This window comes from Synchiropus splendidus, chromosome 1, assembly GCF_027744825.2.
Source record: "Synchiropus splendidus isolate RoL2022-P1 chromosome 1, RoL_Sspl_1.0, whole genome shotgun sequence".
Classification (NCBI taxonomy): Eukaryota; Metazoa; Chordata; class Actinopteri; order Syngnathiformes; family Callionymidae; genus Synchiropus; species Synchiropus splendidus.
In genome coordinates, this window is record NC_071334.1 from 67,763,485 (window position 1) to 67,786,356 (window position 22,872).

General features: G+C 44.2%; 1 protein-coding gene across 3 annotated transcripts in view; it reads right to left on the reverse strand.

Annotated features, from left to right (window-relative positions):
- Positions 1 to 21,643, reverse strand: part of hecw2b (HECT, C2 and WW domain containing E3 ubiquitin protein ligase 2b) — a 28,970-nt gene extending 7,327 nt beyond the window's left edge. For 2 of the 3 annotated variants that reach the window (XM_053869513.1, XM_053869514.1), the window contains exons 1-24: positions 21,154 to 21,643; positions 11,425 to 12,472; positions 7,924 to 8,031; positions 7,756 to 7,850; positions 7,434 to 7,509; positions 7,184 to 7,353; positions 6,711 to 6,853; positions 6,344 to 6,444; positions 5,477 to 6,267; positions 5,269 to 5,401; positions 4,994 to 5,113; positions 4,815 to 4,916; positions 3,877 to 4,027; positions 3,703 to 3,806; positions 3,233 to 3,357; positions 2,539 to 2,724; positions 2,316 to 2,468; positions 2,140 to 2,242; positions 1,959 to 2,055; positions 1,074 to 1,157; positions 869 to 978; positions 665 to 785; positions 479 to 592; positions 219 to 371 (exon numbers count right to left, since the gene is read on the reverse strand). In XM_053869513.1, coding sequence (XP_053725488.1) covers positions 219 to 371; positions 479 to 592; positions 665 to 785; positions 869 to 978; positions 1,074 to 1,157; positions 1,959 to 2,055; positions 2,140 to 2,242; positions 2,316 to 2,468; positions 2,539 to 2,724; positions 3,233 to 3,357; positions 3,703 to 3,806; positions 3,877 to 4,027; positions 4,815 to 4,916; positions 4,994 to 5,113; positions 5,269 to 5,401; positions 5,477 to 6,267; positions 6,344 to 6,444; positions 6,711 to 6,853; positions 7,184 to 7,353; positions 7,434 to 7,509; positions 7,756 to 7,850; positions 7,924 to 8,031; positions 11,425 to 11,815 — 3,731 coding nt within the window. In that variant the 5' untranslated portion in view covers positions 11,816 to 12,472; positions 21,154 to 21,643. The remainder of the gene's footprint in view (positions 1 to 218; positions 372 to 478; positions 593 to 664; positions 786 to 868; positions 979 to 1,073; positions 1,158 to 1,958; positions 2,056 to 2,139; positions 2,243 to 2,315; positions 2,469 to 2,538; positions 2,725 to 3,232; positions 3,358 to 3,702; positions 3,807 to 3,876; positions 4,028 to 4,814; positions 4,917 to 4,993; positions 5,114 to 5,268; positions 5,402 to 5,476; positions 6,268 to 6,343; positions 6,445 to 6,710; positions 6,854 to 7,183; positions 7,354 to 7,433; positions 7,510 to 7,755; positions 7,851 to 7,923; positions 8,032 to 11,424; positions 12,473 to 21,153) is intronic. The other variant, XM_053869520.1, reaches the window with a different exon arrangement.
- Positions 21,644 to 22,872: the final 1,229 nt, after the last annotated feature.

The window sequence follows — 22,872 nt, forward strand, 5'->3', positions numbered from 1 at the left end:
GCCAAGAGTGCCATCTATTGGGCTCTGGAATTGGGGACAGCATTCCTTCTCACATGGAAGTTGATTTTAGTGATTTGAATAAATGTGTCAAGCTTTCTCCTTCTGCAAGCAACACAGTGAATTCCTTCTAAAGCTCCCAACATACAAATGGACCTTCAGAACTCCACCAGAATTGTATGATCAATTCCTGTGATTAACATTGTAAAAACAAATCTCACCATTCATGGTGATTGTCAACGAAGGCGGACATGGGGCTGATCTGGACTGTGTACGTGTCATTGGCCGAGTACTCAAACAGACCGTAGTAAGGGTTGAACAACTCTCTGGAGACCAGGAAGAAGAATTCCCTGGAAGGCCCACTGTAGTCCAGCCTGGAAGGAAAATCACACTCAGCATCATGGTTTGAACAAACCATCAGAAAATTTGAAGACGCAGATATGTTCAGGATATTTCGGTGAGCGACTCGGTCTTTACTCACCCCTCCTCGCCCACGAAGCTCACGTAGAGCTTGCTGCGCTGCAGGTCTTTACGAGAGTAACACATGATCTGGTTGAAGGCATCTTCCAGCAGATGGTCCCGTCTAATGATCAACCTAAAAAAAGCGCACACTTGTAAGCCTGAGAATCCCACCAACCCCACGCTCACCACAGCACACGGTCTTTACTTTAGCTTCCCCGGTCCTTGGCCATAGCCTTTTGTTTCCAGCTTACGGTAAAAGTTACGCAGTTTGGCCTCGAAGTCTCTCTTGTATGGAGCTGGAGCTCGAGCATTTGCTCTCTGAGTGCCTGAGGGCAACACAGGGAACACCAAAGGTTTCATTTCTAGAGCCAATCAATGGGACTGTCTTCTGAAATGGAGCGTGTCTCACCAGGCGAGTTCTGTGGCGAGGAGACAGGTGACCCCCGAGGTGACTGGCAGTAGCTGGGGTGCAGTAAGGCATGAGGAGGCACATAGGACATCACCTCTTCTTCAAATAAACTGCAGAGATGTTGGTGAGAGAATCGAGAATGAAAGTAAGGGAGCTATAAAATGGGGCAACAAGTGACTCATCAGACACAAAAATAGAACCTCACCTTAGCAGTATGACGAGGTCGGCGTCTCCTGACAGCCTTGCCAAACCTGAGACTCCATCTGTGCGGATCAGCTGCACTTTCTCCCTGTGGTTTCACAAACACACGCCATTTTGTTCATATGTTTTTAGCCATCGGAACAGAGTCAAACAGCTGCTCAGCAGCTCCCTAGCAACAGATTCCATGTCTCCACTTTGAATTTTTCATATATACACACCACGCCTTTCTGTTGTGTTATGGATAAGGCTGGCACAGCACAAAGATAAGTAATAATTCAACCCAAATAATGCAGATTACTTGCACATATTATCCAGGTGCACTACATTATATAGTGTGATGTCATAATAACTAAATGAGAGGAAAGTTTAAGCTTAAAAACATGTTCTGGGAGTTTACTGGAGCCCGCTCACAAGTGATAAGGACAACTTCAGTTTAATTTGATCACTCTCGTAAAACATTTAAGTGCAATGAATCGTGATTAATTAATGATCAAAACCTGAGGATCCTCCAAAACAACGCAGCCACACCACACAGAGCAGCTTTCAGCTTCTCAAACACAGTATTGCCATCAAAAAAATCTGTCAAATATATATTGTTCACACCGCACAAAGAGCAACTGCTGACAAATGTCACATTCACAGCATGATTTGCATGTACAAGTGGGACACTTCTCCTTTCAGTCAATGTTTTCAACCTGACGTGCGTGTAAAACAGTCAAAAAACCATCGTGTGTTCTGTTGCTGATGTCACAATACGGCCACTGATGCACAGCACTGTCTTCAAAGTCACATTTACTGCATTATTATATTGCAAAATTAAAACAAGTCAAAATCGCCTCTGATGAAATCGAGACATTTTCTATCTTGGTCTCCAAAGACAGCTTCATACCTGAGTGAATGGTTGCGGTTGATGTCAGGTTGTCTCTCTTGTAAAACCTCGAAAATGTTAGGTTGTCGGAGGAAAGCCACAATCTTGTCATTGTAAGCTAAAAAACCAGAAGAGCCGCTCATTCACAAAGCACATACATTTTAACACACGCTTTCAAATGATTCAAAGGATATTTACTGACCCACAGGTACAACGTCTTGGCACTGCCCTCTGCTGGAGGAGGTGAAGGTACTTGAGGGGCGTGGTATGATGGGCGGGCCACCATGGCGGGAGTCTTCACTGGCCTGCCAACAAGAAGAAAAGAGTTTATCACCAGCAGAAATGAGATGATCCGTCGCAAAACGGAGGAAGACCCACTAGTCTACGCGGGCTGACCTCGCCAGCACTCCGGCTGCGCTGGCGGGTCAGGTGCTGCCGGTGCGCCAGGAGGCTTGGGGGGCGGGCGCTCTGGAGGGGCAGCCGGGGGTCGATGAATGTCGTGGCTCGGCAGTTATGGTCGACGAAGAAAGGCTGTGGATGGACAACGGCGCTTGCTCGTGAAACAAGCCTGTTAGACGCTCGGTAAACAGGTGGGTCCCACCTTGCCAGTGTGGTCGTGCTTCATCTCCCACCCTCGCGGCAGATCCAGCTGTTTGTTGGCAAACATGTTGAGGAAGGCCACCAAGTCCCGGTTGTGCTGGTAGCGCTCAAAGTGGTGAGCGTCTCTTCGAACTTTGCTTATCATGTGTTTCAGACACGTGTTGGTGGTGAACATGCGGTAGGCACTCTGGCGGTGAAGGCATGCCGGGAGACAGATGTGACAGCCGCGAAAGAGCCACCACAGAGAGGAAGGCTTGTTAGTTGACGTCCCACCACCAGTGTACCAGAGAATTTCAGCCACACGTTTTAGCATCAAAGGCAATAATGAGATGTCAGCTCACTCAATAAATATAATAAAGATGAGAGAGAAAAAGAGAAGAGATAAAGGTTTTTAAAAGAGATCAACAGAGGACATCATCGAAAGTAAACCTACATAAAAATGTACGCATCTTAAAAACTGCGATGGTTGGTTGTACTCTTGTATAAGTGTTTGTGTCATAATCAGATGGAATGTAATTGCTATGAATAGTTTTTACAGTGCTCGTGTAAGAGCTGCGATTGTGATAACCAAGCCTGGTCAAGGAAATGTTGAGTTTCAACTGCTATTTTTCTGAAAAGCAGTGTGGTAGCGGATGGTGTATGAGGAAGGAACAGAGGGACGTTAGGCAGATTGAAGAGAGCAAACGGGTCCATACAGGATTGGAGTGAAGCACAGTGAAGAAGTCCGGGCTGGTGAGGAACCGGGCGCTGGGAGACTGCAGCAGCAGGGTGAGTCGAGACCTGGAGCTGGCCTGTGGCACGCTGTTGTCCCGACGCAGCTCTGTCAACAAACAGTACAGACGATTCGTGCTGTAGTCAGTCCTGAGTCCTGACAGAGAGCAGCGCATACAGAGACCAAGTCCAAGACCAAGACTTAAAGGGAGAGTTGAGACCAGGACCAATGAGGTGCGCGAGACCAGAAAACAATGTATCAAAAATGTAAATGCTTTCATAGCTTTTCAGAAACTAGACGTTTGCTCTATATGTCAGTTTGGTCTCTGTCTCGCTTTCTCCCGCATCTATGGTCTTGTTCTGGTTTGGTGGTCTCAACTGGCTCAACTACAACCCAAGACAAGATGAATCATTAATCCACCCTGGCCGAGACACGTTGCTGTTCGAGGAGTACCTGAGGAGGACGGTTGCAAATCAGTCTCGTCTGGCAGCAATTCCCCGGCTGGGAGCTCCTCCGGTCTGCTGTCGTTGGTTATCGTCCTCCGTATGCTCTGATATCTGAGGGGAAAAAGAACCTTGTGAGGACTTGCTTTGCAAAGTCTAACGGCATCATCGGTGTGTTGAATACCTGCGGTTCAGCTGCTCCATCTGCTGAATGGAGTTGGATCTCTGCAGGGTCTGTGGGGCAGGTGGAGCAGTGGGGCGCTGCCAGGTCGTGGTTCGGTTTACATGATCCACATAGAAGATTCGACCGTGGCTGTCGATACGAGCCTCCCAGTCTGGTAAAGAGCGACAGAGACATGATAAGACACCTGGAGCCTTCCGAAGCCAGGCGTAGCATCATCATTGGACGAGTTACATTCTACTGAGACTTGAGGTATCTAGGTACAAATGGACAACAGATCCAGGCCCTCTGCCTGCATTTATTTGGCCCTCGTGAGATGAGAGTAAAACTGTTTAAATCTGTTTCAATGCACATTTATCTGAACACTTGAATTCCTTCTGTTGTTCTACTTTCCTTTAAATACATACATTTCTATTTATTTTTATTATTTAATTGTACACTTGTCTTTTATTTTCAACAATACTGACCATGGTTCCAAAAATATATTTTTCAATTTGCTTGTCTTTTTCACCCGAATATACAATAGTTGCATGATTTTTTCCCTGAGAATATTTCATTTATCTGTTTCTTTATCCATTGATGTTTGAAAAAGACATGCTTTGTTGCAACGTCTTTTGCATTTACATTTGTTCTCCCATATATTTTTTTTCAATATAATTCCATTTATATTTTGTGCATTTCTTTTTCTCCTGAATTTCTTATTTATTTTATAGATTTTTCTTCTGGCAAAAATCCCTCAACAGAGACAAGCTTGTGATTCCTTATCCAAATTCTATAAACATGACGACATACGACTCCATCTGTGCATGATGGAGCAGCAGGCCATAGAACTGCCCTGATATAGAGCTTGATTTTTATTTTTATTTTCACCACCAGAACACATTTGAAAACACGTGTCTTAAGGGACACCTTGTTCTTTATGCACACACACACACACATACTTGGTGGGAGGGGCTCATCCACTCTTTGGTAGCGGCTGATGTCGTGGCGGACAGAGGGCAAGGAGCGAACTGACTGGTGGCCGTTGACCTGTGCAGTTGCGCCTGCAGATAGTCAAACAATAAATCAACTAAAACTGAGACTCATTTGAGTGAGTGGGCCCTGCAGTCAAACTACTTACCTTCCTCTACCACAGACCCAGTTTCCTGGTTCTGTGATCCACTTTCAGATCGCCTTCTCCAGACCTCCAGCTGCTCCTCGTCCTGCTCTCCTTGTCTTTCCACACTGCCAGCTGTGGCTCCTAAAATTCCCACATCGAGAAGAGCACGAGAAGTTTTAATCTTTTGGCATCTTTTGAGACTACATTTGAACAGTGAATTTAATATACAGTGACTGTGACAATTCTTTCTTCAAAGCCCATTGAGAAGAATAGAATATTCTTGGGAATTATACTACCTTCAGAAGCTCCGGCGTCTGTCACGTTGGTATCAGCCGTGGTGCCTCCAGCCACAGGCCCATTTGCCTCACTGCTTGATGACTCGGCACCTTCTTCTTCTGCCTTTGGAGCCAATTCTTTTGTTTCCACCTCCTGGTTACACACGACGCAGAGAGACATGCTTAAGTACACCTGTGGTAAGATCAGCTGTCATCTTTAACCACTTACTGGTATGGGTGATAGCGGACAGTTGCTTAGAGAGGAATTGCAGATTCCACCATGGATGACGCTGGTTCTGTTCTGCTCCCGACCAGACTCCACTGGCCCTATCTGTAGTGTCTCTCCGACAGCAGCTCCCCCAGATGCTTCGTGGTGACCATCTAACCCTTCTGCCGCTGCAGCCTCGGCAGTTGTACCAGTGGAAGACCCAGACTGGACCTCAGGGTCAGGAGCCACAGCTTCAGACTGAGTCCCGGCAAAAGCACCAGCTTCTGTCACCATGGCGGCCCCAGCAGCGGCTCCACACTCTTGCGACGACTCGGGTGCAGCTGGTCCTGATGCTGCTGCATCGGAGCCCTTGCCTTCCTGTGACTGGTCCCTTTGTTGTCCTGATGTCTCTTCATCCTCATCTGAGTCGATGTGGAGCATTGCGTTGAGTCTCGTGTCTGTCGGGAAGCTGGAGCGAAGTTTGGGGAGCGGCCCCACCAAAGGTCTGTCACTGGGACTCCGCGGGGACTCAATATTGTCTAAGTAATCGTTCAGCGACACCTGTCTGTGCGTGTGGGGAATCAAAGGAGGGGGGAAAACATCTTCAGCCCCGGACTGGCTGGGATCTCGCCACACTGAATCACTATAGTTACACGCCCCATTCACAAGCTGGGGACCTTCATCAGACATGCTCGGCGAGGGTCCGTAAAGCACCCTTGAAGATGACGGGTGCGGGAGGTCTTCATCGTCAGACGGGCTCCCTGGATCCATGTTCATTGTGCCTCCGAGGATCCCCAATGCATCTGGGGAGCCTTATATTGTGAAGAGACAAGGGTCTTATGCAAGATACGAGATCGACAAAAGTCCCACACATGGAGTTTAACACACCTTCATGTCCAGTAGACGTGATGTCCACTCTGAAAAGAAGCTGCCCACTGACATGATCGGTCGGAAGTCGACGACACAAACTGTAGCTGACTGGCTGCTGGCTATTTGGACACAGTGAAATCGACAAGTTAGGAGAGGCAGAGAGGAAACTAACAGAGAATAGCGCATGAGTTTTGTGCTTAAAATGAATGTTCCACATTCCTAAAATAAGAGGTTTATCCATGATGAATTGTTACACAGGATGGACTGAAAACTCTCCCTGTAATAAACTACTTCTGTTTAAATGTCATGCCATAATGTAAGTGTTGAGAAAATAAATTCATAAAAACCCATGTGTGTTTGCATTTGGCTGAGCTGTGTGACTTACTCAGCTGTTGGCCCTTCTAGAAGTCTCTGCAGCGGGATGATCAGCTGACCCAAAAAGCGCTTGATGATTGGCCGGCTCTTCGCAAACTTGTCTTTCACTTCGATCTCCAGGACATCGCTCATAAGAGCAACAAAGGTGTATTTCTGGTGGGGAGGGGCAAAGGCCAGAGAGCAAAGGCGTTATTTCCAAGACTTCTCAAAGAAAATACAGAGAATTCAGATGTGACTTTATACATATAAGGGTCCCTGTGACATTGTTATTTTGAGGCTGAACGCATTAATAATATAGTAATATAGATAACCTTTACAGGTACCAGAGGGACAAAGCACTTCAAATTATGCGAAAAAAAAATGGAATCAGGATCAGTAAATATATCTGCCTCACACGCTGTAAATGCTCCTTCCAAAAACAACTTCTTCCCCCTAGTTATTTCTGGACTGCATAGTTATTTGCTGCCGTGAGTCTCTGCCAACCTCTCCGTGCCACACAGGATTTGTAGTGTTGGCAATGATGGAAGTTCTGCGCTCCTGGCCGTGGTGAGTAAATTTTGGAAGCCCGCTCCTTTTCCCTGGCTGAATGGACATCTTCAGGTATGGGTCTGGGTTGAAGAACATGCCCTTTTTCAAGCCAACCGCCCGGATAGCTGCAACAGAAAGCGTGTTTCCAACTCAAAGAGACTTTGATGGAAGTTCTGTGAAAGTGAAAAACGACGAGCACACCCACCTGACAGAGTGAAGCTTACAAGCTTGCGACTAAGTTCGGAAGCTGCTTGGTCCACAGCCTGTCCCTCACTTCCCACCTGAGAAAGCATGAATCAATTCATCAATTGAAAGTAAATTAAAAAAAAAATCATAGCCAAAACTTATCTTAGTGCTTAGATAAATCATAGACTACGTCAAAAATATTTATGAAACCTTAAAAAAAAAATTTATTTTAATTTTTTTTTCTAAACAAAATGATATTGTAATTTCTGAGGAATGTGGCAGTGTGGAAAGCTGCAAAGCTGCAGTGTTTAGTGAAACTTTGAATACAGCTTAGGACATACCAGTACTCCGGGGTTCTTGACTGTGATACACGGAGTCGTAGCTCTCAGTGCTCCACTCACACCATGATAGTATTTGAAGCAGATCTTTGTCTCAGCTGCAGAGAGTTCATAGGTTGTAAGGCACGTTATAAAAAAAAAACAATATGAAGTAGAAGCAAGTTAACATACGCTCCATAAAGTAGGGTCCAGGTTCCAGTCTCCACACTATTTGTCCTTTTTGGGTGCCATTCACGCCTCGGTTCTTAGAGTCCCACACATTGGCAACACAGGTCTCATCTAGAAAAGGCATTTAATAAAAAGCAAAAACAGTCATTTCACAGTGTCACTAACCTTTAAAAACATGAAGGACAGCTGGGGATTTGTATGTGTTATACAGTATTACTTTGAAAAGCTTCATACGAAGTGAGACTGAATCATCATAGACTTCACTTTTCAACAGATAATTGCCAATTTAGCTCCAACAGAGGGATGTTCAGATGTGCACAAGTGTCTGCTAAGGAGTCCATTCGAATTTTGCTGCCATATCAAATAAAAACAATACCCCTTCATCCTTCTTTGCAATTTTCTCTGGCTCATTGAAACATTTGAATAAAACTATTGTATCTGCCAGATATTACGGCAGGCAGGACACATTCAGAAAGAGGACAGATTGGTACCAACACCGACAATGTGAGTCACACTTGACTTGATGCCAACAGAAACTGTGGAAAACCCCCCCTGCGCTGAGAAAATCTCAGCATGGGGGGGGGGCAAAATTCCATCATAGGGAAAACATATGCCGCTAAAGTGATGGGGAGAAGCCTGCTATCGATATCAAGATGTGAACAGTCAGGATATTCATAATGTGAAATCATCAACATGTCAATTTCCCATGTTCAGCATGTTAAGCAGAGGAGGTTGCTAATGCCACTTTTGTGCTTGCCCTTCAATTTACTGCTAAGAGCCTCCAACCACACGCCTCACTTCCTGGTTGTCGAGGATAAGAAAGTCGAAGCCAGCCAATGGTAAGCATCCGACTTCCTACATGCATGTCTACATCTTGTGAAAGTTGAAACACACCACAATATTTGAGGCAAACTCTTATCTTTAAACCAGAATCAGAACCCGTGTCACTGGACTTGTTGGTGGAGCTGGAGAAGTGGCCCAGCATCTCTCCTCTGAGGTTGTAGCTTCAGGATTAACACCATCTAAGCGATGGAAAGCCGTCCTGGGCCGTAGAACTGCAGAGAAATTTGATGGAGGTTTGCTGTTGGTTATTTAAGGAAGATCTGTTTCTGTTTTCTGAGCAGAGTTCTCTATATGGTTTGTGAGTCCTAAAATTTTACTGACCAAAGGTGTTCTTGCACCTTGTTATTCCACATGTAGCGGTTTTGTGTATTATAAATAACACTTATTAAAAACCACCTTTAAAATTAAATTATTTATTTTCTCCAAAATCATGATCATATTGTATAGATATTTAGATATTTGGCGGGAGACCATCCCGAAATTCAAGGCAGTATGATTTAGGACAGCTTCCTGCTGAAAACCATCGCCTTGGTGGTGGAGGAGGAGGAGAGCTCTGCAGAGCGCTGAATGTGGCTCTCATCAAAAGTCTATGCATGAAAGCCAAACCTCCATTAACAAGTCACCAACAAAGCAGCTTGTTCCTGAGGGAGACGATGGCAACACGTCATAAACCATACGACAGCCTGAGCCTGTCAAGGCATCAAACATTAATGTCTACATCCTCTGCAAAGGATGACAAATGACTTGTTTCCCCCTGGGTCGTCTGTCACCAGCCCCCACTACTGCCGTAGGTACAGTCGTATCACTTGGCCTCTGTCATGCCAGGTCAACATCAATCCTTAGCCTTTGTTGGTGACAACAAATAAGTATTCCTCACACCTGAACTGACGACCACACATCCACCCGAGCCTTGTTAACCACAGTCTGGCACCGTGACACATTTCTTTTGGTTTCGCACACAGGTCAGACACACAGCAGGGTCAGGTTATGGATCTCCAGATGCCCAGCAGGAAAAAGGCCAGGCCAGGAAAGAGGCCGTATCTCAGGGGAAGAGGAATCCCAGAAATACCCCGAGTGAATCAATAGCAACAGAGAGCTCCAGCGTGTGTGGAGGAATGGAAGTCTCAGATTTCACCAGTTCTTCTCTGAGGGAAAGACTGCTCTCAAGAACCAGGGTCTGAATGGACATGGTCTCATTTTGAATAAGGTGTCTCTTTCATTTTAGAAACCAGCAGCATCATCGATTCACACTGCTACAACAGACATTAGACCAGGATAACCACAGGTTTTTAGGCTCTGCTACCAAATATATCAACACATAACATAAACCCCTCCCACACACAGACCTACAGACACTGTCCCACCACTGGGACATCCCCTTACCACGATGTTACAAACCACTGCCTGTACAAATTCGAACAGGCAGGTTATCTTCGACACATCTGAGTGGCACCCATGGAACAAAAGAAGGTCAATGACGGTAGATGATGAAATTGTTTCAGTGACTGAGAGCCTGCATCAACAAAAACCTCTGCTCAGAGAGAGCAGTAGAACACAGAGCTGGATCTGGATTAAATAAGACAATATCCAGATCATTTTACCACAGTTCTACACCCCCGGACGACCCATTTTCCTTCTATGTGGATCCAGAAACAAGTTCTTAATATACAAGTTCTTTATTTTGGACTTAAAAGTCCAAAACGGTATCTAATAATAAACTTGCATTTTTAATAAAGAATGAATACCATCACAAATAATGTGCTATATACATGTCCATACTTTTGTTCCGACAAAGTATGTGCTAAAATCAGAATCTTGAAGATCACTGACACCAAGACAATGTTATTCAAACACAACTGGCTTCAATGAAGAATGATAGAATGTGGATTTTTCAATGATAAAAGCAGTCCCAGTGCCAGACCACATTAACAATAAGTTAGCTGTGTTTCCAAAGTGTTTTTTAAGACCTAAAATGCTGGCGCTACAGACAATGGCACAAAAACTCACATACTATCATTTGCTTGAAGACGTTTCTCCACTTAGCGTCTGTTCACAAATGAAACTAAAAGATTCCAACTTAATTTAAGCAATTCACTTTTCCTCAATGAAAAAAAAACTACTCAGTTTAATCTGAGATTGTAAAGCAACAAGTGCAATGGAAAAGGGAGCCTGCAACATTTGGGTCCAGAGAAAACATTTAGAATGTAAATCATCAGATTGCTTTGGTTGTTTCATGAGCCTGTTGATTCCGACCTCGGGATCCAATTGTTTGTACTTGCACTGGGATAGTGCTGGCATAGTCACCGCTTATTCTAGCCCCAAAGCAACAGTTGAAACTTTCAAATCAAATTGTATTTCAAGTAAAATAACATCAGTTTAAAAACAAATCAGCCAGTAGTTATGGTTAATCGTGTGTGGCCCCGTTCTTCGCCCGTTCGATATTTTTACAGTAGGTGAGACTCACCACTACCGTGTACTGATACACTTGTGGCCCTTCTTGGATTACTTGCCGTGAGTCAATGCAATTCTTGAATCACGAAAGGCGTTGCATTGATTAGACTGAATGCTGCGTTTTTGGCAGAGGTCTGCACTGTCACAGTGTTTTTTCCTAGTTAATGTTATTGTTGAATACAAAGACGACAAAGGTGTACATGGACTCACCAATGTGGTACAGGCCGATCCAGTCCGTGGCATCCACTTCCTCCTTGATATCCCAGGAGATGACCAGATGAGTGTGCCCCAGAGTCAGCTGATACGTGGACGCTGTCAGTGAAGAGCGGCTGTCTGACGTCACCAGGTCAGTGTCACTGTTGGCTCTCTGCAGGCTCACGCCAGCTGTTTCCGACTGCTCCTCGGACGTCACACACGTCGACGCACAGGTACCAACGGAGCCCTGCAGTGACAAGCTCCGAAGATTGTCCGGCCCTATGGTGTAGGGCCGGGAGTGCGGGTGGCGCCGGCGCACGGCCAGCAGATGCTCTCGCGCACTGCCGTTGGCTGACGACGAGGATGGGGAAGATGAAGAGGAGGACGCTGTGGCGGCCGTAGCCATGATGACCACTGGTGCAGACGTGGTGTAGGGCGGGGGTGAGAAACGAGGGGACGATGGGGAGAAGTGGTGGTGGTGGTGGTGATAATGTTGCTGATGGTGGTGGTGGTGATGATGATGATGGTGAGGGGAAGAAGGAATGGAGGATGATTGGGGACGAGGACGGGGGGGGAGGACTGCCGTTGTGAGAGAGGGGCGAATGGTTGAAGCCAAGTCAGAGGACCCAGGAGAGAATGAAAGAAAAGGTCCAGGTAGCTGGAAGCCGACTGAGAAGCAGCTACTGAATTCTGCCTCGTCTTCACTGAAACAAAATGTTATTGAGATGAAAGCGTAGAACACCGTTCTCTCTCTCTCTCAGGACATGTTTTTGGCTCTGTGGGTTCCTCTAGAAACCAGGCACTTCAGAGATCCATCATTCCAGTTGTCGTCACTGACATTCCCAAGAGCAGATCCAGTTTTCCATCTCCCTCTTTGATCGCCAGCAATGCTCTGCACTTATTCCACTGAGCACAGAAAAGCTGTGAAATAAGATTAAAAAGTGTTCTTCATAGACCACCCAGGTATGGGGAGCGAGGTTGGCGGGGTGACAGGTAGCTGGGGGATCTCTCTTTGGAGGGGACGTAGAGACCTTCCGTCACTGCTCAGGGATCGTGGAGAGACCTATGAGAGGAAGAAGACCACATTTTTAATTTGAAACAAAACCATCTTTGACCGCACTTCAGTCTTGGTCAGAGCAAATCATGGACGAGATCAAAACTGACTCACCAACTGGCAACACACCAACTCTTCCTTTTTTAGTTTACCGTACATACATATATATATATATATATACATATATATATATACATATGTATATATATATATATATATATATATATATACAGCATATATATATATATATAACGGACAACGGACTAGAAAATATTTGAATTGGTTTTATAGTCTCACTATGACTTCATGAGCGCCTACAAAACTACACTCTTCCAACTACAAAAAAAGAGTAATGAGAGTGATTCTCTCTAAACACCACTGTCATAATTCATTATTAACAGTCAGTAATAACCAGTTTATTACATGTTCATTAGTGATCCCAATCTAAAGCGTAACTATTTTTTATTGTTCTCTTCTTCCAGTATTATTATTCTCTTATATTTTTCACTCATTTTTTTTGCAACGTAGTTGTTTACATGATTGAAATAGATCATCTTTAGTTTATTTGTGGCAAATAACCAGTCAGTTAGTATGCAGGTCAGTCTTGGCTCAGCCCACCAGCTTCTCTAACAAATACAAGCCAGCTGTCTTGTTGTGCCGGTCATCTCTCAGAGCCCGTTATTGACTACCACTCATTTCCTCTGTCTGTCTCTCGCTCCCTCACAAGACAAGTGGATGTAGCGTCACGCGCAGACACACCGGAGGCTTTTAAATGAGCTGTGCTGATGGAGCAGGAAGAGAAAGGTGGCCCGAGAGCAAATGAAATCACGTCCCAGACTGACACTCACACTCCTAAAAACCATTCTAACAACTTTCAAATGTGACATTTTAGAAGTGTCAAAGTTGTGCTTGTTTGTCACCAGCCAATACTTGCACCCGCTCGCCATGGAAGCCAATAAATATCGACCACTATCACAGGCTGCTACTCAGATTCACTGCTAACATAAAAGATAAAATGTTAATGTTAGATAGACGGAGGACAAAGAATCAGAACAGACGGAGGATCAAGTATCAAACCAGAGCTTGTCTAGAGGTCTGGAATATTTCAGCAGAGAGGACTTTACTGTGTTATGCATAATTCATGTTTGGTTTATAAGTGTCCAGGAAATGTGACCCAGATACAATGGCCAACACGCGGACCCCTGCAGAATAGCTGCAACTTTACATGTAATTAGGTTTATTCAATACATGAATACATAGGAAGTAACTGAATGCTTAAATTAATTACAATATCCAAACCAAGTACCAAGTGAACTGGTAAACAAAGCATAGTGTGAATCTGCTGCACCAGTCATGGTGACCTTGAAGTTAATTCACACGTCTGCTGTCCACATTTCCTACACATGAAGGGGATTTCATCTTGTTGTGGGATCGGCCGTGAATCAGGGCCCAGTTGCAGTGTTAAATAGAACCACAGGATATACAGGATGTTAACCGTCATGCTAGCTGTTGCCTGGTGCCCCCCCCCCTCCCAAAAAAAAAAAAAGGAGACGCATATGAAAGATATGAAAATGGAATTTTGTGCTTGATAACATGATACTGTAATTCTACGGGGAGTAAGAAAATATCAATGCAGTCAAACTGTCAGTGTATTGGTATATTTGCGTCTCAAATATCGTGATACTTGATGATATACTATGATAGTATATAAATATTTAATCTGCACAATAGCGCTGCAACCAGTCACAGACCAAAGATTGTGTAACAATACAATAACAACAATGTAATAGGAGTTCTTAACAAAAGGTATTTTCCTCAGAGAATGTGATGGGACACTGACAATATCATATGCATTAAAGCTATTTTATGGTTATGGCCCAGTCAGGTCGACCTTCAGTTGTATTTCACAGTTCCTGGAATCGTCAAATTCAACAATTGTCGTAGTTGGCTTCGCTGAGACAGATGTTCCTACCTGGACATTTTCCAGCATTTATTTATGAAATATCACTATGGTGCACTCGGGCTGTAAGGACTAGTCAACAGAGTCAATTATAATGGACTATTAAATGAGACAAAGACGGGTTCATGAGTCAACTAGTCATGACGTCGTCATTCTCTGAACTAAATGTACAGTAAGAGGAGAAATGCCTGAGGCTACTTGACCGTCGCTACCCAAAGCATCTGAACACAGAGGAGATATCAAAAGGACACATGGCTTTCACACCATATTTTGAGCAATTTCAATTCTAATATAGTTTCAACCGGACATTTGCCACATCATCATCGTCATCGCCATCGATTTTCACAAACAACACCACATGCCAAGTGTGCAGTTTGAGAGAGTTGGATATATCCGAGCGATTCAAGAGGAATCTTAAATTTGGACGCGTTCTAAACTGGTACGCATGGCTGAATCCCCCATCATCCTCTCCTTCCCTCGCCCTGACACATATTCACCAACAGCAATGTGACTAGCTAAACATGGGGTGTCAGTGGGTCGGTCCACGCATGCAGCTCATCTCACCACCGATGCCCCACATACAGCACAGTGCTGTAAATCCCTAACATGAAATTGGAGTCAGATGCTTATAAAAGACGTTCAGAATACAACCATATTAATAAAAAAAACGTATACGAACAAATCAGAATCAGACCAAAATCTAGTGTTTCTGACAGGGAAGTGTCCTTGATCCAGCAGCGGGATTAAGTAGTAGGAATGGTGGAGAGGGTGGATTTAGCGTTGACAGAATGCGGTCTCTAATCTGCTGCATTACCACACGGCATCAATCTGCAGTTGGACTGTCCCAGCTGCTGACGGGCCGTCTCTCACTGTGAGGCCACGCTTCCACCCAGCTGTCTCACCAATCTCAACGCACACTAGTGGCGTGAGAGTGATACCAGCACGGAGCATGTGCATGGAGCAGCTCCACGCCCTCCAGATCACCGTGTTTGCAGATGCACACTTGACAAACTTTTCAAGTCATGACATCCACGCTTACAAGAACAAGAAGCATCCGTCAATAAGAAGTGAACTCTGCTGGTCAGAGACACAACTTTTAATACTATGTTGATGTTGTCTGACTATGATAACAATTCCAACACACACTAGGAAACGCAAAGTAGGCAAAGACAAGTAGAACTCACTTGGCATAATTACTAACTATCAAGGAAGGTGCCTAGTTATACCACATATATTCTATGAGAACAATTCCACCACAGTAAACTGCCAAAATAAACAGGCACACAGAGGTCATGGGATAACTTGAGAGTGGGATTCATTTCATCCCTTCCCTCACAAATCTACGCAGGGAGGGGGAAGCTGCTGCCCCGGCGGCATCAACGTTGCCTCACTGTTGCTGCTGAAGGAGATGACTTTGTCAAATGGAAATGGAAGCGTATTGCAGAATGAAAAAAAAAAAAGTGTACATGAGTCACGGGGGGCAAACAAGTAGTCTCCATGTTTGAAAGGGAAGTAGAAGAACCTTCCACTTTTCCCGGCAATTCCAGCCTGCCAAGTCATTTCCTGCGGCCCTGGTAGAGTGATAAAAATATCGAGCAAGCACATCAGAAACCCAAAGACCTCTCATTCTGTTGATAGTGCGAACAGGTTACCTTGCTGTAAATGGAATTTATTAAGAAGTTGCTTATGTTCCAAGGCTCAGGGAGAATAGCTTGCGTGGACGACGGCATCTTCTTTCTTACTTTGTCTTGATACCAGGAACGCAGGTATTGTAGTAACTATTTTAGGATATAAAAACATAACACCAAATCAAACTGGGCTTCTGATGTTTTCAAACTCCTGTTTGGTGGTCTCTCTGTCATGACCACAGTCAAGCACTGAGCTTGACTGAGTACCGAGTCCATTAAAATACCCAGTCCAATAATATAGCTGCACTTCTGACTCTGGTGACTATTGAGTTGAACCAGAACAAGGACTTGAGCTCCCCACGCCACCCCTCGACATGGGTAATAGCACTGCTTTTTACAGGCAGACTCTGCGACGTGAAAATGTGCTGTGTGAGTGGAAAGAACAGTCACTTTGCAATATATAGTTAGTTTCACTGGTTTGAATTTGTTCTGAAATGGATTCAGTGCAAGGTTTTTGCTCCATGTAAAACACGTGTGGTGCACCACCAGGGCTTAAATGAGCGTAAACCACGTAGAAACCATGTAGAAACATCAAGACACATGCTTTCAGGATGTTTTTAGCGGAAAAATCCCAGAAAAAAACTCATAATAACGGATGTCTGTCGCTCGTGGAACTCAAGTCGCGCATTTTGGTGAGACATATGAAGAGATGGACCGCTGCTGATTGGAGAGAGATTTACTTTTCATGATTGAAAACTAGAATTGTTTAGTCAATAAATTCAGAATTTCTCAAGAATCACATCTATCATGATGTATAGCGGACGAAATGTCATCCAATATGTCATCCACCGCAGAATCACAGAGTAGCGATATTATTGCTATCATGGGCAAAATATCGTGACAGTATTGTATTGTGAAGGACGTGGCGATACGCAGCCCTACCACTGGAAGTGCCCATCACTATTTGTTTAGCATTGATTTACAAGTAAGAACATACATTTTATTGTATTTATTTATTATTGCTTGAGTTATTTTTTCTTTTCTTTAATAAAACAGTTCTGTCGTCATTTTGTTTGTTTACTTTATAAATTAGAATTGTATTTTTTTTAAGTATTTGTTATTCGAATGTCTCCACTGTGGGAATAATAAAGGCCATCTAATCTGATTGAATATAAAAAAATATATATGCTGCGGTATTGTGTATGTTCCTGTGTATCGATATCTACCAGTTCCTCACTGAAACACAAAACAGAAATTAAAACTCCAGAGAGGTTTATAAACTGCAGAGCATTAATACTCTGTGTGCAAATATGAAACACAAAGAGTTGTGAGGTCACTTGCACCAACTAATGGTTTCATTTAATTTATATTTGACATTGATTTTAGTTTTCAAGGTCGCCCTCTGCAGCTATAAATAGCCGCACCTGTGACTGAGGCTCTTCTTCCATTCCCTGCCCCCCTTGTCAGTTCACACTGCCCCCATTGGCACGTCACCATCTGACCTTTGACCTCACCTAGTCTGCGTGATTCTGAATAGTCTTCCACGCATTAGGCAAGACTAGACTCTCCATAACAACGAACACATCACTACTTCCATAGAAGAAGAGAACGTAATCCCTTGTTCTTAAAAAGAGAAGCAGAAAATGAAACTGAAAAAATGAAACAGTGCTTTTTATTTTTATTGTTTTCGTTTTTATTTGATTATCTCTAGTTCTATTTTTCATGTTAACAGAAAAGCTTTAAGTGTGACTCACTTCCTGACAGTTTTCTCTAAATTCCAAGATTAGCTATTAATAGGTGCAGGCAAGGAGACTGACATCAGCAGTAAACTTAGAAATAATCCTGACCACCAGCTCACAACACACACAATTTGACCTCAGAAAACACGCACAACAAAAGAAAAAAACAACAATAATAAATAAACAATTCTACTCAATGTGAAAACTGGTATCTTTTCCTAAGATACAGAAGCAGCCTTCCACTAGACATCACATCCTCAAACACCCAAATGTGCTGCGGATGAGAGCATTGATTCCCTATAGGAAAACATCTCCTAGGACAGAAAGCAGCATCTGCTGGGCTGCGTTTACTGCCCCAGCAATTGTGTGCAGATTTCCCAGCCCCCATTTAGAAGAATGTCATGTTGGATTTGAGCTCAAAGGTTCCACCCTGGACGAGGAGGAGGTGGCTGCTGAGCACGCTGGTACCACACTGCAGAAACACACACACACACACACACACTCCACAGCTAGGTCCAAACCAAAGGTCTTATGATGTCGACACACAAACTCACCGGCTGCTAATTCCAGCGCACCATGATTCACTTCTGGGGTCCATAACAAGGGACAACTGCATCATCTAAATAGACACAAGGTGATTTTGGTGCTATTGTTCTGTAATATAGTGTTATCTTCCAGACAATTTCTATTTCAATTTAGCCGTGAAGTCCAGCCCCAAACCGCCATGAGTTGATGACAACAGCAATATTTGGAACTTTTCATGAAACCCGCGTGGCAGCATTTGCTCTTCTCTAGCAGACACAGTCAGGAAAATGAAATTCAGGAGCGCGATTCGAAATCATCACAGCACCTTTTTCCTCCGCGTCAAGTCAGCGAGATATTTTTAAATGTGAGACTTTGAAACTAAATATACACACTGACTGGTGAGCATGAAGCTCTGCTCTGTTATCAGCGATTCTAGTCCGTCGTGTTGCTGATGAAAAGCATTTCCAGAGACAGAGACGGTCTAGGACCGCGCTAGTTTCACAGATCTTCAGGGCATGTTTCAGCTAGGTTAAACGCACAGGAAAACAGCAGCTGGGTCTGTGAATCATCAAGGCATCCCAGCACACTAGTTCTGATTTGGGCATTAAAAAATAAGCTGCCACAGTCTAATTATATCGCAAAGTGGATTCTCTGGAGCAAAGCGACCCAGTCCACGAAGAGATGCCGAGCATGTGGTCTGTTTGTGCAGGAAAACAGAGGCAAAAACCAAATGAATCTGTTGAAAAGACATGCACTTCTGCAGTTGTTTCAATTACAAATGAAAGATCAGGGTTGAATTCCGATTTCCTGTCGGCACTTGTTCTGATTTATATGTGCTTTACGGCTGCAACACCAGGAGTTGGACAGATACCATCATATCCCAAAATATCAAAGGGATCGGAACATTTCGCAATGGACACATTGAAGGCTAGCAAGACAAAACCTTGGCCAAATTACCAACCTTTCAAACTACATTTTTAGAATTTAAAACTGGGGCTGAAACTGGATAGTTGACTAGCCACTGACTAGCTTAACCATAAGTTGGCTAGTGGGCATAAGACGTGTACCGGGCGACAAACAATACTGAAACGAAAGTCGAGTATGAAAATAGCATTTTTCAAAAATCTTGAAAAGAAGTATAAAAAGTAGTGTAACCTTCATATTTTGATCACAAATGTTGTATCGTGAATAAAGGTAAGCAATCATACTTAAATATTTAAGAAATGTTTCCATACTTTTAATGTTTTTGGTCGCAGTCTTAGCATATATGCAGATGACGGAGCGTTGACCACACAACTAGACGACGCCCGCAGTGGCTCAGCAAACAGTCCATTACGGTAATCGACTGTACGTAACAGCCCCATGTACGTAACAAAACATTTAGCACGACACAGGTGATACCAACTATTTACAAATATAATTCCTGATTAGCATTCTTTTTAATGCCTGTTTACTAATGCTGTCAGTCGATTAAAAAAATTAATCAAATTAATCACATTTCAACGTCATATCTGCCTAAGGTCTCCTGATAAAGAATTTGAGTTCTAGGATATTAAAAAAATACTACATTTTTTTAATCAATTGATCAATTCAATTCAGTAAGAAGAGAAGATTTGAAATCCAATTTTTTATTGGTGAACTATGCTTCATCAATGAAATCCAAAAGTAAAGGTCAAGCACATCCGCAAACCAGTGAGGCCAGGTGCATTGTTCAAAAATGTAAAACAAATACAGTTAAATAAATAAAATAAGGCTGTCTTCAAAAATGTAATACAAATACCGCGATTCAGTTAAATAAATAAAATTCTGACATAAAATAAGGCTGTCTCAAGTAGGCACTTAAGCTCAATATAGCAATTCAAAAATGAATAATAGAAGTATTAAAAGTGCCATTTCAACAAGTGAATGTTGGAACTATATGGATGGTGAACTCCACTTTTTGTTGTTGAAGGAACTTGAGACAGGACTAATGTCTTTCACATACAAACACGCACACACAGTCCTGAAATAGCAGCACTTGCAGAACAATGAGGCGGTCATGACTGGGCGACGGCTACACACATCCACACGCCGCTGTGTATTTACAGTGCTCCAGCAGCAAAGAACGGTGGGAAAGTATGTGGCAATAGACGACAAACGTGACCACAAATCTCCTCACACCAGTCCCACAAAAGGGATGACACACAGGTCATTTCAAGTCCATTTAAGAACCCTTTGTCAACTTAACTCCTCATTCAAAGTCATAGAAGCAAAGCAAACTTTAAATCTGCAGTTATTTTTGGGATCAATTACCCCCTAAAATTCAAGTCTTCAATGGTCATTTAACAAAATCTCTGACTGTATCTGGCTTCCATCACTGCATTAACAAAAACTAGGACCAAAAAATGGAGCATGAGTCAACACAACTTCAACAACAGCCACTAGTCAACCAAGGAAAGCTTTTATATGGGAAATCAGGAGGTTCCTGTCGTCACACCAGAGACACAATGAGACTGTGATGTCTTTGTTTAGTCACCAATGTTGCGCTGACAGTTGACAGTGACGCAAAACTGATTGTTTTTGTAGCGTGTTTTTGTAGCACGACTGAGTGTGGTGGTCAGATGATGTTGTCAGGGAGGAAATCTGAGAGGATCGGCTGTTATTCTGGGACTGAGGTCGGCTCGCGTGCACTTGATGCAACGCAACACGCGAATACTTCGGTGTTTATCAGTTGCAAACGACGGTGGTCGCCTGCCATCGCAACAGATTTTACAGTGGCTGCAAGTGCGAGCCTGTCGTGCACGAAACAACCCGAACTGGGCTTTCATTCCAGACAAATACGAGTTCCGTGGATCTTACCCGCCTCGCTCAGGTGACTCGAGCCTCGTACTTTGTGCCAGGAAAGCCGAAAACAAGTGGTCCGATCATGGACGACGGAGCTCCGCTCGGCCCAGACTCCAGCGACGCCTCATCGGCTTCCAGGCGGCGCTCGGCGCCTCATTTTCCGGGAGAAGCGCTGCTGCCCCTCGGCAGCCAACACTCGCTATATGCACGAAGTCAGGCTACTCCTCCGAAATCATGGTCGTCGGTTCGCTTCCCTTGTGCTCTTGGTGCTCCGTGATGTCGGGCAGGAATCCGCGTTCATATCTTATTTATTTGCTTCCTCCACATCCGCCCGCCGCTTCCGCTGCTCGCGCGCTGGCTCTTCCATCATGGAGGCGACTGGCGCTCTTCAATAGACGCCGACTTTCCCCCGCAGTTCTCGGCAGCAACTTTCACACATGGCAGTCGTTCATGAGCTCACACACGGGAGACGGACCGCAGAATAAGACTAGCGGAAACACTCCCCTCAAGAGTCAGCGTCTGAAAACCAGCTTTTTCAGGCCAGAGTTTCTCAACACGAGGGTCGTGGCCCAGATTTAGGACAGTGTTTTTTCTCTCGTGTACCGTCAATTCCAGACTATAGAGTGCACCAGAATATAAAACAAACCTGTCAAATGTAAGAAGGAATGTTTGTTGATTTTGATTTTGCTCAAACATTAGCAAACATAAAGTATAAATCGCGAGTGCAGCAGCGCTGTACTTGCCGTAGAAAGGTCAGTGATTTCTGTGCTTATTCATGAAACAAACTTAGCAATGTTCTGAACTCAAATCATGCCACCAATATAATTGAGCTCTGACACCACGGCTGGTCTCAGCTGCTGCTTCTCGTCTCTGGTCCTCCAGGAGATTGTCTCTGCTGGCGGAGCTTTAAGCTAAATGAAGGTATATAAAACCTGTGCTGCAGGTGTAACAGAGGAGTTCAAGGTGGAGGTGGGACTGCGCCAAGGCTCAGCTCTGATCCCCTTCCTGTTTGCCATAGTGATGGACAGGTTGACAGATGAGGTTAGACAAGAAACCCCTTGGACAATGATGTTTGCAGATGACATTGTGATCTGTGGTGTGAGCAGGGAGCAAGTGGCAGATAAGCTAGAGAGGTGGAGGTTTAGAAAGCAGAGGAATGAAGGTTAGCCGCAGTAAGACAGAATACCTGTGTGTGAATGAGAGGGAGCCAAGTGGACAGGTGGAGTTACAGGATGCAGAGATAAAGAAGGTGGTGGATTGTAAGTACTTAGGGTCAACTGTCCAGGCCCATGGAGGGTGTGACAAAGAGGTGAAGAAGCGGGTGCAGGCAGGATGGAATCATTGGAGAAAAGCGTCAGGTGTGATGTGTGACAAAAGGGTGTCGGCAAGGATGAAAGGGAAAGTGTCCAAAAGGGTGGTGAGGCCAGCAATGTTGTATGGTTTGGAAACAGTGGCACTGAGGAAAAGACAGGAGGCAGAGCTGGAGGTAGCAGAGATGAAGATGCTGAGCTTCTCTCTGAGAGTGGAGCAGGATGATGATAGGATCAGAGGGACAGCACATGTGTTTAGGAGACCAAGTCAGAGAGGCTAGATGGAGATGGTTTGGACATGTACAGAGGAGAGAGAGAGACAGTTCATTGGTAGATGAAGATGTTGAGGTTGGAACTGCCAGGCAGAAGGTGGAGAGGAAGGCCACAGAGGAGATTGATGGAGGTGGTGAAGGAGGACATGAGG